The sequence below is a fragment of the Pristis pectinata genome, chromosome 21 (genome assembly GCF_009764475.1).
Source record: "Pristis pectinata isolate sPriPec2 chromosome 21, sPriPec2.1.pri, whole genome shotgun sequence".
Taxonomy (NCBI): Eukaryota; Metazoa; Chordata; class Chondrichthyes; order Rhinopristiformes; family Pristidae; genus Pristis; species Pristis pectinata.
The window spans coordinates 5,179,026-5,193,874 of NC_067425.1; the positions used below are offsets into that span (position 1 = coordinate 5,179,026).

The window sequence follows — 14,849 nt, forward strand, 5'->3', positions numbered from 1 at the left end:
ATGCTCTCCAATGCAGGCAGCATCCTGGTAAATCTCTGCACCCTCTCTAAAGCTTCCACATCCTTTCTATAATGAGGTGACCAGAACTGAACACAATACTCCAAGTGTGGTCTGACCAGAGTTCTATAGAACTGCAACATCACCTCATGGCTCTTGAACTCAGTACCCCGATGAATGAAGGCCAACACACCATACGCCTTCTTAAAAACCCTATCGACCTGCACGGCAGCCCTGAGGGATCTATGGACTTGGACCCCAAGATCCCTCTGTTCCTCCACACTGCTAAGAGTCCTGTCATTAACCTTGTATTCTGCCTTCAAATTTGATCTTCCAAAGTGTATCACTTCACATTTTTCCGGGTTGAACTGCATCTGCCACTCCTCAGCCCAGCTCTGCATCCTATCAATGTCCTGTTGTAACCTACAGCAGCCTTCTACACTATCCACAACACCACCAATCCTCGTGTCATCTGCAAACTTACTAACCCACCCTTCCACATCCTCGTCTAAGTCATTTATAAAAATCACAAAGAACAGGGGTTCCAGAACAGATCCCTGTGGAACACCACCGGTCACTGACCTCCAGGCAGAATACGCTCCATCTACCACCACCCTCTGTCTTCTATGGGTGAGCCAATTCTGAAACCACACAGCAAAGTTTCCCTGGATCTCTGGATATTGACTCTGGGTACTGCCTCTCCACCACTGCTTGGTGTGTGGTCAGTGCAGAATGGGTTCGAATCTCAGACCACGTGTCAAAACGTTTCAGTTTACCTTTATAACGCAATTGCTTGCTTTAATTGTTTAATGAAACTGTAGTTCTTATGTTTTGCAGCAGGTGGTGCAGTTGTCCATTTGAGGCTGGGGATCAGAGTGAGGGGGCTGATGAAGCAATAGCCTCCCCACCAAGCATATTCAAACCTGAACATCATCAGCTTTTTATGTTTAATGCCAGTTGGGGAAAAGGTGTTTGCAGATCGAGAGCTCAGACCTGGCACACAACTCACGGTCCAGTGAGCAGCAGCAATGCCCGTCCTCCGATTTGTTCCTGAGACCTGGGTTATCGACAACAGGCACCTCTTGCAGTGGAAAATACACCAGTGACATCGTCTCTGCAGCATCCTCCAAAGTCACCGGAAGGATAAGTGAATCGACATCAGGGTTCCCTCCACAATGAGGCCCCAGTTATGGTTGGCGACACTGAGAAGATGTCCGGTGTTAATGAGGCCAGCATCACTGCCCGTCACTAATAGCCTTTGAGCTGCTCTCTTGAACCACTGATGTAGGTCCTCCTAGAGCACTGTTGTGTGGGGAGTTCCAGTACTTAGACCCAGTGAAGGAGGAATAGTGACATATTCCCAACTGGGAACGATAGGAGCCCTGCTGCTCGTCCTTGCTGACACCAGAGGTGCTGGTAAAACAGTCAAAGTCAAGGTCGAGTTTATTGTCATCTGCACAAGTACGTGTGTGCACAGGAGTAATAAAAAAACTGACTTGCAGCAGTACCACAGGCACACAGCATTACAAATTAAACAAAAATTATACACAATTTTACAAGAAAGAATACAATTAGAACGAAAAAAGTCCATTGCAGTGCATCGTGCAGTCCATTGTGGAAACCTTGTCAAATAACTGCAGTGCAGTTTGTAGATGATGCACTCTGTATCCACGGTGCTCAGTGGTGGGGACATTGACTGGTTTGACTCGCGTGACATTGAGCTTCTGTGTTTCATCGGAGTTACAGTGATCCAGGCAAGTGGAGAGTATTCCATCACACTCCACAACTGCAGCTGGGGAGTCGGGGGGGGGGGGGGGGGGGTGGTGTTGGGTGGTAGTCACTTGCTTCAGGACTCCTCACTGGTAGCCCAGGATTGGTGGTGGGATTGCAAAGGTTCACAATATATTGACTTGGAGGAAGGAAGCAGAAGGTACCGTAGCCAAACTTGCAGATAACATGAAAATAGATGGGAAAACAAGTTGTGAGGAGGATACAGTTTACAGAGAGACGTAGGTAGGTGAATGGGCGAAAAGTTGGCAGGAGTTCGGAAGAAGAATATTATTCAAATAGAGAGCAATGACAGAAAGCTGCAGCAGGAGTGGATGTGGGCGTTCTGGTACAAGGGACACGGAAAGCTACCCAGTGCAACAGGTGAAAGAGAAGGCTCCTGGAATGTTGGTCCTTATTTCAGGGGGAGGGAGAGTTGGAGAATAAGTGTAGGGAAGTCTTACTGTAACTCCACAAGGCCACATCTAGAGAGGTTCAAGCAATTCTGGTTTCCCCTACTTGAGGAAAAGTATTACTGCATTGGAGACGGTTCGGAAGGTTCATCCTAGGTAAGGAGGTTGATAGGAAGCGTAAAAGAATGTGAAGTGATTGTATTGAAATATGCTTTGGGTTGGGGGGGGGGGGGCATTAAACAGGATAAATGGTGAGAGGATGTTTCCTCCCAGAGTCCAGAACCAGATTGGGGGGGGGGGGGCAGGGAGGTCACCCATTTAAAATCAAGACGAGGCAGAATTTCTTCTCTCAGAGAACGGTGAGTCTTTGAACCCCTTGCTGCAGGGAGCAGAGAGTGAGTGTGTGTATATATATATAGGGGAGACAGATTTCTAACCTGTGAGGGAATCCAGGGTTGGGGAGAAAAGGGCAGGAAAGTGGACTTGAGAAATGTGGGATCAGTCATGATGCTGTTGAATGGTGGAGCAGCTTTGAGGGGCTAAACTCCTGTTCCTCCTACTTGCGATCATAGGATACCCAGTGTCCAACCTCCGCACTGCCACGGTTAGTGTGGCAGCAGTGAGTCCTGGGCTGGCGACGGTTGAGGTCTCATTTATGAAGTTCAGAGGTAAGTGGTTAGACTTTGATGGTGGTAGTTTGGGACGTTGATGATGTGAAGATCATCTCCCACCTTTCAGCCCAAACTCAAACCCTTACAGAATCTGTGGTCAATAATAGGCCTGCAAGTTATGAACCATCAGCCAACACCCGGACTTCTGCGGAGCAAAGGTCACAGGTCAAGCAGCCAAAGATGATTTGGATGGGACGCCACCACAAATAAACTTCTGCAGTGACGTTCGAAGGCTGCAGTGACTGACACACAGACATCTTCCTCCATGATCCCACCAGTACAGCTCTTTAATCAGCAGTTCAATGGGACGCAATCGAATGCTGCCTCGTTAACAAGGTCACTTGCTTGCACCTCACCTCTGGATTTCAGATCTCTTATCCTTCGTGACCAAGTGTGAGTTGGGCTCTGGAGCCGAGTGTAGTTCATTCTTCAGGCCTGCAGCGGGGATGTTGTCTGGTCTTTGCTGCATCCAGTGCATGATATCGCGTGGAGTGAATCAAACCAGGTTCTCTCCTGTGACAGGGAGGACCTCAGTTCTTTTGTCAAAGGTGGTTGCAGACTTGGCTTTGCCTTTAGCACTGCAGTCCTGCCCCACGCCGTCGCTGAGGATGGAAGTGTGCACTGACACTCCAGCCCCAACACTACAGTGTAGGAGGATCTGATGGTTGCATTGGTTCAAGGCACCGCAGACTGAAAATCAGGAACTCTCCTTCAAAAACAAGAGAGACCACGGGGGCAAGGGTCAATCAAAAACTGTGGATGCTGGAAATCTGCAATAAAAGCAGAAAATGCTGGAAACACTCAGCAGGCCAGACAGCGCTCGAGTTAAACCTTTCAGGTCCAGGACCATTTGTCAGGGTCTCATTAACTGTTTCTCCCTCTACAGATGATGCCTGGACTGCTTAGTGCTTCCAGCATTTGATGCTTTTAATACGTTTGTTGGGTAATCTTATTGAAGCCTGTGGAACCAAAATACCATGAGGTTCCTAAAGCAGAACTGAAAGGGGGTGTAACGTGGGTAAGATGCCTTTGCAACATCTGCTCAGGAAGCCAGATGTGGGAAGGGTCCTGAGTACAGCAGAGCAAGTGAAATCCCTTGAATTAGCCGAGCTTTATCCTTCAACCAAAGCCACTAAAATGTATTAGGCAGCTGATATCACATGGGCAGCTGTGACAGCTTGCTGTGTACGGATTGGCTGGGCTACGGGGAGGGCTGGGCTTGCTGGATTGCTCTTACCTCGAGCCACTGTAGATTTCAAACAGGCCAAATGAGCTCCTTTGCTGCTGTCACCATTGTTTGATAACAGAGCGATGCAGACCCTCACAGCAAGGCATGTCCTTCAATACTCTGTCAGAACAGACTGGAACAGTCACTTCGGGACTCGTGAGGAAGAGAGGACGAGGGAAAAGGCAGCCGGGACCCACATTGCCCTGGTTAAAAGGGCGTGCGAGAGCATGTTAAACTCAGTCATTCTTGTTCTGACCTATGTACCAGAGCGACAGCTTCAACTATGCAAATCTAGATTTGTATGTACCCTTTCTTACCAGGGCGGTTTTTTATATGTCCAAACACATTCTGATGCTGATATGATGTAATGGAAATTATGGTGCAAGAAGCTGGCAGTTATCAGATTACTCATGTCATGCAACTACATTATTCAAATATACCATTTATGTCACAGTACGTATACTTAATCGAAACTCTCTTAACCCAGCTCACGATTGTGGCATCAACAGTGACTTCTCATCCACTGGGCCAAGGGACAGCCTCACGGGGAAGTTTTAAGAGCATCGGCAGAGCTTGAATACAGAGAAGCCTTGCTAAACAAACAGCTAGTTGTGGGCCGGTCACAATCAAACTCAGGGCATTGCCAAGGTGGAGTACACAAGGGAGGAAGAGGGAAATCATTTAATTGCATTTAGAAACAAATAGCAAAGTTTGTAGATTGCAGATGAGGGGCAGACTGCAGCCAGGGTAAGCTGGACAACCATCTGGAGGCTCAGGGAAAGGAATAAGTTGGTGTGGGGAATGGAATAGCAGCTTGATTTCAGCAACTTCCTCATGGCAATGACTCAGCAATGGGATATTAAATATTCCAATAGTTTCTAAGCAGGTGGAGGGTATGGGAACAGCATAAAATTCACATTCAGTGGACTCAATGATGATTGGTCCTGCCACTTATTATTGAAATCTTCCTTAGTTAATTAGAAAGTTATTCATGCAACTTTTTAATGCCCAATGTGCCTTTGGCAAAGTTTTCTCCCATGCTGTTATGCTATTACTTAATCCTCCTGTGGGCCGGATGAAGTAAAGCAGTTTTATGTGGTAAAGGTCAGTGACTCATCACCAGGCAACAGTTTCAGTTGGCCTTGTGCGTTTATGAATAACATGCACGCTCATCATTCCATAGGGTGGGGCACGGAAGGACATTGGTATTGAAACTGGAGGAAGTGTTGGTGAAAGTGATCAAGGTATCAAAGAGGGAAGCTTTGAAGAGGCTTCAGAAGGTAAGAAATATAAAGGATATAGGACGGGACGACTGGAATTTAAGTGCATGATAGACAGCCCACAGGGAATACTGTAAAACAGCCCCGATAACAGTGCCTGGGACTCAGGAGCCAAAGCTGGAGGGATTAGAAAGGGTAGGAATAGAGTCATAAAGTTATACAGTGCAGAAACAGGCCCTTCAGCCCAACTCATCTATGCTAACCAAGTTGTCTAGCTGTGCTAGGATGGATGAGCTGAAACAGTTGTAAATAGGGTTGAGATTTAGCAATCAGTGTGTTTGACTACAAAATAAAGACACCATTTCTTTTTGATGTAATGTAGTAAAAAGTGTTCCAATAATTATTATATTTTAGTTCTCTCCCCTGCGACTGATCTAGTGCAGGTTCTCACTGCACCTCAGTACATGTGACAATAATAAATCAATTTACTAATGTTGTTGGAGACAAGATGTCAAGTACCCCATTGGACTTTGACTGGAGAGAGATGGGGGAACTACAGAACAAAGCAACAAATTTCATGACATACAAGTCAGTGATAATAAACCTGATTCTGATGAGCACAATGAAGAAAGGTCACAAGATCGACACTTGGTCAGTTACAATGTGAGGATGTAGACTTGTGCTGACACAGCCCTGTGAACTATGCCATTGTAAATTATTCCATTATTAACCATCCAGAGAGCAGAATAAGTAAATGAGGACATTTTGGGAACTGTCATCCTGTGGACAGAACACTTATGATGAATTGTGAAGCACAGACACTCCTTACAGCTAAAGACCTCTCTGGCTTGTTTATCCCACCCAACGGGTGATCAACATTGATGTCCCCCAGGTCTAAGATAAGGACGGAGAAAAGGAAAGGAAACAGATGCGCCTTGTTGTTCAGTCCTTGAATGACTGACTTCAGAATCACGAGCTTCAGGACTGGGGAAAGAAAGAAAGCCTTAAGAAGATTGGAAGAAAAATCGTATAAAAGGAGGGCTGCCTAAGACATTGGTAGTGACACCCCAGGAACAACCATCACAAGGAAGTGGGACTCAAGAGACGACTACCTATTGGAGTGAACGTGGTCAGTTGGGTAGTATTCAAGTCCAAGCCACGAGTCTTGAGATTTAATGTAAATAAATTGGAATGGTAAATTGAATGTGAAGTTGTTAGAAGACAGTGGTACTCATGCATGGTTAAGTAACTTCAGTGCTAACAGAGTTATACTAATCCTTGGTTTACAGTCTTTTGTTTGATATGACAGTTGATAGCCTATAGAGGTAAAAGGGTCAACATCAATTTTTCATATTCTATCTGAGCATCTATAGTGTCTTGACCAGAGAAACATCGAAATGTATTTAAATGGGAGTCCCAGGAGATATTAGGATGGTGAATTAAAAGTTTGCTGAGTGGTGCATTTTAAGTGCCTAAAAAGTGCAGAGAGTGTTAGGGACGGAATTTCGAGCTTGGAACCCAAGTGGTGAAGGAAGTGGGGACTGCAGCAGAGGCAAGAGTTGTTGTACGCGGTTCAAATATCCAGACATAATGAATTAACAGTAACTCAATCTCATAACACACGTGTAATATATTACTTCTTTGTTCCTCTGCTGAAATGCACCAGATGAATTCCTTGTAATTACACCAGAGATTGATTCTGTTTCTTCCGGTGTATAACTGCTTGAGGATCTGCCTTACTTGTTTCACGAGAGCAGTCAAGTTGTCATGTCACCAACCTTCAACAAATTGTCATTTGCACAATTGGACTGTTGGGTTACAATTCAATTCTTGGCTAGCTCTGACCTACTGGTTCTATGTTTCACTGTTACATGGGGTTCAAAGGACTGAAGTCCACAAACTTGTCAGCAGCTTGTTATAATGCCTACTGGGTATCAAATTTCCATACAGGAGCAGGAACACCAGTTCAGAGATTACAGCAAACCTACCTTGCTAGTGCTGTGTGACCCCGGTTTTGCATTGTTTTGTTTACTCATTGTGTTCCTTCACAGGTCTCTTCAGCTTACACCTCTATTCAATTACACTGTGCAAGGTATGACCCTCAATCCCATTTCCCAAGTAGGAGTTATACAGCCACAGAAATGGGCCCTTCGGCCCAACTCGACTATGCTGACCAAGTTGCCCATCTAAATTAGTCCCATTTGCCCATATCCTTCTAAACCATGTACCTGTCTAAATGTCTTCTAAATGTTGTAATTGTACCCACCACCACTTCCTGTGGCAGCTCGTTTCATATACCCACCACCTTGTGTGTGAAGTTGTTGGTCCTCAAGTCCTTTTTGAACCTTTCCCCTCTCACCTTAAACCTATGCCCCATAGCTTTTGATTCAGTTCCCCTGGGAAAAAGACTGAGTGCCTTCACCCTATCTATGCCCTTTACTTACAAACTTGAGTCTTTTAAGTTGTTCCCCAATATCAAGAAAGGAGAGTTCCAAATTTCTGTCACAGTGTCTGTGGGGTTTAAAAAAATCAGAAGGGGCAAAAATCAGAAAGTACTGATTTTGCCGCTCCATGGCCAGGTTCTATTTTTTTTTACAAGATACTGCCCCTTATTCACCACGAGATTTCTGGACTGCTCTGCTTCTGGTCTTACTCATCTTTGAACTTAATAACCATTTTTTGATTTTGCCTTCACCCAAATTCCACTCTCTGGAATTTTGTCCCTGAATTTTCATCTTTCTACCCTCCCCTTCAAGAGATTGTTGCTCACAAGACTTTGGAGAGGCTCATCCTGCAATGAGGTTGTTTGTGGATGTGAATCTCAAGACATTCCTGTGTGATTGCCGTATCCCTCACCGTCCCTAGTGATCTATCAATCTCAAACATACTCCATGCCTGAGCATTCCAACTGCTGAGGCAGAGGTTTCCCAAGATATATAATGTTCTTCCATTACTGGACCTCATTCTTGGTAAATAGATTGTTTTAATACCCCACCCCCAGCCCACCAGAAGTCACAAAGTCTCAGCCAGGCTATCGGAGCAACATCAGGCAGTCAAGCAGAGTAGGATGCTATTACACAAGGCTAACAAGATGGATCCAATCACGACAGCTTTTTAAACAACTAAATTGCAGCTTTACAGTGAACATCTGATAGTCATGTGGTTCATGCACACTGAACTGGAAAGTTTTTATTCATTTTAAACTACTCATTATTCTTAGAGAACTATAATTAAAAGCAAGCCTCTCAGCAATCACTGTTACAGGGTTTGATTTTGTGGGGACTGGCACTTGGTCTGAAAAATCTCCCAACCTGAAGGTTTTACTGAAAAAGAAAAGCAACATTACACCCAAGTGAAGCAAATCTTAGTGTTTCGCAACATTTTTAAATGAGAATACTCACAAATCCTTTGTGCCTCCCCGAAACCTATTATTTGCCTCGGGCCCTGAACACATCCTGGTTGAGTAAAGCTGACCAAGACTCAAAGCATTACAACTCAGATCTTTCTAAAAGGTTTATTGAAACTAAGTGATACTTGTGCTAATATAAACTACAAATAATAAGTTGCATCCTTTCCCTTGAATCAACAATTTGCTCTCACAACATATTCCTGAAGAATTTTACCACTTTCTAGCAGCTGTACACCTCTCCTTTACAATTTCATCTTTTTACTTTAGAATTAACCACCTTACCCATCTCCTGATGTCCCTAGATTAACTGCTCTGTTTTAGTCTAGATGCTAATAGCAGCACAGCTTTTGTCCATGATTTTCCTTTGCAGGAGTTTCCTTCCACACTCATTGATGGGGTCAGATGTGGCAGCAATAAAATGTGCCAATCCCTCTTTAAATGGTAATTTCTTCCCCAAGTACTGTGTACCTTAGCTTTCATTTCCTTCCTATCTAGGCTCTATTTTGGGCACCATTCCGTAAGAGAGCAGAGTGTATTGAGGACCCTTACAATTAAAAGATAACTCTTGGTCCAGACTTTGTTAGCCAATGGCAGAAGATGCAAAACATAACTGGTGCATCTGGCTCTTTGTGGCTGTGTGCTTTTGTAAACATTGGGAGTTGTAGAGAATTGAACCTGGGCTTCTGCTGCTGTTCTAACATTTACTTCCCACTGATGGATTACCAGCTCACTGAGAGTGTCATAAATAATGATAATCTGGCCACGGCGCCACAGGATAACAGAGACCTAAAAGAAAAACAATCCTGAAAGCAGGCAGGATATGGGGAGAGGGAATGAGGAAGATGATTCATTTATCCTGAAACTGAAGAGCTGAATATTCTCCGACACTCATGCCTTGAAATTCAATTGATTTTTTTCCAAAGGGGAAAACCTGCTTCTCTTCCAGGGAGTAATACTCATCTCTAGAGCATTGAGATTAGTTCTGAAAATAGGAAGTGATTGCCTTAAGTCCAATAAAACATTGGACCCTTATTTACTAGTCCCATTTGAACAAAAGTTAATTGAAATCTTGCTCCCAAAAGAGAAAGATATGGGGTAAGTTCATTATGAAGCTTGTTATCAGAATCAGAATTGAAAAGTGGATTAAATTAACCTCCACAAAGAATGGAAAAGGATTTCGACAACGTTCAAATGACCACAAACTCCTCCAGATATTGACTCTGATACAGATTTTATTAAATATTCTGCACATTGTGACATGGTTAAGTTAGTGTGGTTTTGACAAAGTTATTGAACCCACTTGCATTGAATTAAGGTCTAACCTTTTCTACTTACCTGGAAACAGCAGAATATTACACATGATCTAGAAGCAGAACAATTATGTGTGACCTCTAAATGCAAGGGTAAAAAGAGGTGGAAGTTTGAACATAACCATGTGGTCAAAGGAATGGCAGTAGATCATATTACTACAGACCATTAGTTTTTTTTCCCCAAAACAAGTGCTGGAGAATGAGATTCATAAACGTAGTGCTTACTTAGATAAAAACAATGAGCATCAAAATGAAAATGGAGAAGCAGAACATAACAAAATGCAATGCTGATCAGATGGAAGACACCACATCGTCAGATAGCCTACCAACTGTTGTCGCCAACTGAGCAAACAGCCAACACCAGTCTGATAAGCTATCTCACTGAATGGCAAGACAATGCAGAAGCTGGATGTGAACAAAAATCTACAGCTGGCATTTGAGGGTAGAAATTAAACAATGAAGGTACACGGAACCTTACCCGTTTCTGAATAAAATTACTATCCTTTGAGTAATGAATTAGTTTGTTGTTTAGAAAGGAAGTCGACTACAAGGATTTGTCACCGCTACATTTCTGATACATTGGTTGCACAAAAGCAGTGGTATGGCGCCAGATTTCAGTAAAGATGCAAATTCAAACTCCACATTTCAGATTCAAAATTCAAGCTACAATTGGAAAGGGTTTCCTTGGTTGTTGGTCAGGCAGCAGCACCTGTCTTGGGTTTCACTGTATGGAGTGATCATTGGTTGATCTCCAAGAGCATAAACCCAACTTTATCTTTCAGGACTAATATCGTCAGAAAGATGGAGATATCCAAATTGCTGAAGATAAAACCAGTATCGGAACTAGTAGTGAAAGATCTTCCTCTTCAATTTTTACTTTTCATGCAGTGAACTTCTAGGAATTCAAATTACTTACCATCAGGCACATGAAAATGTAGAGCAATAGTGCCCCAGTTTACTTTATGGAATGGGATAATGACATGTTAATTATACAGGACATTAATCAGGTATGGTTTTGCACAAGCTTCCCTTTTTAGTCATTTTCCCCAAACTCCAAAGGAGATTTTGAACAGACAAAGTACAGATCCAGAACCCGTGGGTCAAAACTACTATGGGTCAGCACTTGTAAAACACTGGTATTATCAGAGACTGAACTAACTTTTGACTTGTTGCTTTCTCTGCCAGAGCATTTTCAGACCACTGCTGTAGTGGACGGCAGGTGCCGAGAGGAAGCTGGAGCTGAAATCTGACTGGTGCACACTGGAACCACATTAATTTATATATTCAAATTCACACACTTCAATGAAAACCTTGGAAAGGTATCACCATAATTCCAATTTTATTCCAATTAGAAAATGCAGTAATTAAAACAGAATCAGTTTCTTCAGTTTAAACGGCTCCTAAAGAGAAGCTTCTGAAGGATCTTTTTCATGCAACGTGTCTCACATTGGAATAATTTAAGATATACACTATGACCTAAATCAGATACCTGTTTATTTCATTTTTTACGAATGGTCCTATATGAATTAATCAGTGAAGTCATTGAGTCTGTACTTAATTGGCACACATAGTTTGAGATTTTGTTACTTTACACGATCATGACATTCCTCACCAAAATGGACAGATTTGGACTGAGGTTCAGTCTGCGGAATGACAATGTAGTTTTATAAAGTCAGGTTAGGTCTTTGTGTTAAAATTTACAGAGTAAACACGACACTGCTTTCTGTGCAGTTGGAGATGGACTGGTGTTACAGCTTTTCTTTCACTATCATAGTTGAAAATACAAGTAGAAGTGAGCAATACAGTTTTAATGGTTTGATGCTGCTTTGGGCACAGGACAACAACATTGCTCAGGTGGGAGATAAATAAAATTCAAAGTTTGTGATAATAAATATTTATAAACTTCTTTTTACAAATCCACACGTACTTACTCACTTATTCGCTACATCTACCCTCTATCAGCAAAAGAGAGGGGACATGATAAAAATCAATGCCTCTGCTTTTTTTCTTAGCTAAAATGAAACACTGCAGATGATGGTGTGACTTGAAGTCTCACCTACAAGCGTTGAGAAATGCAACACTGATGGGACTATCAGTTCACTGCAACTTTGTGTCAAACCACAGTGAGTACGTGAGTGAGTAGGCAGCATGAAATCTCAGCACCGAAGGAGAATGCTGTTGGCAAGGGTACAGGTTAGGTGGAGGAGAGCAATAACATGATGATGCAGTAGAAAGGAGGAAATAATGTAAGTCCCCATTTAACTATTTCGATTTAGTAAGCTCTGAAAGAGTTTAAGCATTATTTTCAACCAGTGGCAAAAGGGGCTAGCGTTAAAACAGTGCCACAGTTCTGAATTTATGGAACTAACATTACCAACCATTGTGCCAAATACAGCCAACCTTTGATGGTTAAAAAGGAATTGTGGGAAGACACTTGCACCTCAAGACAATGCGATGTTGGTTTTTGAGCCGATGTGGTTTTGCAAACCATGTCCAGCTCTTGTTTATTCACTACCATGCCCAAAGTAGTTGGGAGACAATCCAAATCATTGCTTTCATGTGGATTCCATGCTTAATATTTACATCTATCCTACAATTTCCTTTATGCCATTCATTCCTAACAAGGCCTCCACCGAAGCCAAAATTCTTTAAAAAAATTTAAAATGGAGACAACAAATGGGCAAGAATCCACAAAAGTAAACTCCAAACTGGGATACTTATGATAAGCATGAAATAATTCTTTCAGAACTTGTAACTGCACACATTTATAACATACCCCCTCTGCCTCCTTAAAATAATTCCAGTTAATGGAATCAAGCAGCAGCGGATGGTTTTTAGGAATCACTATCTAATCTGGGCCTTGTACAGTCCCTTTCTCAAAAATATTTTTTTCATTTCATTTTCTCTTCCGTATATTTCTGCGACTGGATCCGTTTGGCATAGCTCTGGGCCATGGAATTAACGATGGATAGAATGAAGTAGCACACCATGGCAATGACTATTTTTTCAAACAGCCACGACAGCCAGTTTTCACTCTGAGAGAGATTGGGTGGGGGAAGGGTGAAGAAAAAGGAAATAGTAAAAAAAAATTAATATAATTTGAAGTAGAGCAGTCTTTTGGCAATTTCTGTTAGGGTTAAGGTCAGTTTTCTGTGTTATAAAATAATCACAAAATCCAAAATTTAAACATGTTTTAAACTTCATATTGCACAAGCACAGGAGTATATTGCAGAAAGAAAATTTCTTTCACAAACAATGCCAAAGCTAAAATTAATCTAACAAAACATTTGGAAATGAACTTTCCAGACAGCTTTACATATCGCAAAAAAAACGTACCATTTTATATTTTAATCAAAAGGGTGGTTTAATGAAACAGATTAAGAACTGCATAAAATGCCATTAAAATACTGGCTACAGACCTACTAGTTTGTTTGATCAAATCAAGTGCATCAGTGCAGAGAGAATGCATAAAAATCACTCCCTTAAAATGACATGCTGCCATCAGTCCTCAGTGTAGCATTCTCTACACATTTCCAATATCCCAAATTAACTGTTTAGTGCATTTGGATAGTGCTTTTCTGAGCTGTGCATATATCCATTTTTAAATAAAATGAGTAATGTATACTTCCCAACAGAAGTTGGCTTAATAAAAGATTGTTAAAATTCAGCATCTCTACGCAAAGGAGCTATTAAGATGCAATCTATTTTCAATATTTTAAATTTATTGGTCATACATAAGCCTTAGACATACTGACAAAAGGCCAACGCAGTTACAGGATTGCTTTACTGGATCAGGCCAAGGGAATTCTCACTCCGGCTGAGGCCATTAGATGTGAGCAGATTAAACCTGGCAACATGTCAGTATGTGTCAGTTCAGTGGGGATCCCCAGTCAGGAAGGAACGGGTGGGGATTTAGTTCACCACCTCCTCTTTCATGAGAATACATAACAAATTTTGTTGGTCAATCCAGCTGGTGTTGGCACCGAGATGGCTGCTGCTCTGCCTGACAGCTGCTCCATCTGGAGATTTAAAAAGCCTAGGAAGGCCAGAATAGATTATGAATCAAAAGAGGAGAGAATCTTTAACATCTCTCTTAGACTGACACATACCATCTTTTACAAGCTATCAGTTTGCACTAACTTGGCACTGGGATGAACACTGTGATTCAATGTGTGCCATGATTAGGAGATTTATTTAGATATTCTGCATCTACATCAGAATTAAAACAGGCAAAAAGCCAAAATTAATGCAAATTCTGTAGGATACTAGCAGGAACTTGTCTGAATTGCCTTTAAGAAATGAAATAAAACATTTGTGTATTTTAAAATAGCTTGTCAAAGATGGGAAAACAATATTTAGTTTCAAAAGGGAGGGAAAATGTGCAAAGTCTAAGGCTATTCCCCACCCCTCCACAAGTATATTCCATTTATTTGGGACTTCAGACAGGGGGAATGGGAGAAGAACAGCACTACTTCACATTTCTTCCACTGATATCACTGATAGATTCAAATCAACATTACTTGCAGACATATAGCAGGAAAAACTTGTACACTAAAAGATTAACAATCAAAAGCAATAGCTAAGAGGTAAAGCTGTTGATCTCCCAGAAACTTGGGCCAATTTTTAACAATCAAAATGGGAATTTTAATTTTGTAGTTCAAAAACTAATTGTTCAAAGAACAGGACCTATTCAACAGAATATATTTGCACAATGTTTGAAATACATTGTGCAATCCATGGCAGCATGATATATAATAGCTATCCACGTGAGGAAGTAAATTTTAAAAAGTTGCACAAGTTGGGTTTGGCAAGTATCACACGTCATCACAAGCAC

General features: G+C 42.0%; 1 protein-coding gene across 7 annotated transcripts in view; it reads right to left on the reverse strand.

Moving 5' to 3' along the window:
* Positions 1-9,919: 9,919 nt before the first annotated feature.
* Positions 9,920-14,849, reverse strand: part of vmp1 (vacuole membrane protein 1) — a 150,108-nt gene continuing 145,178 nt past the window's right edge. For all 7 annotated transcript variants that reach the window (XM_052035388.1, XM_052035396.1, XM_052035395.1 and 4 more), the window contains exon 12: positions 9,920-13,050. In XM_052035388.1, the coding sequence (XP_051891348.1) occupies positions 12,907-13,050 (144 nt within the window). In that variant the 3' untranslated portion in view covers positions 9,920-12,906. The remainder of the gene's footprint in view (positions 13,051-14,849) is intronic.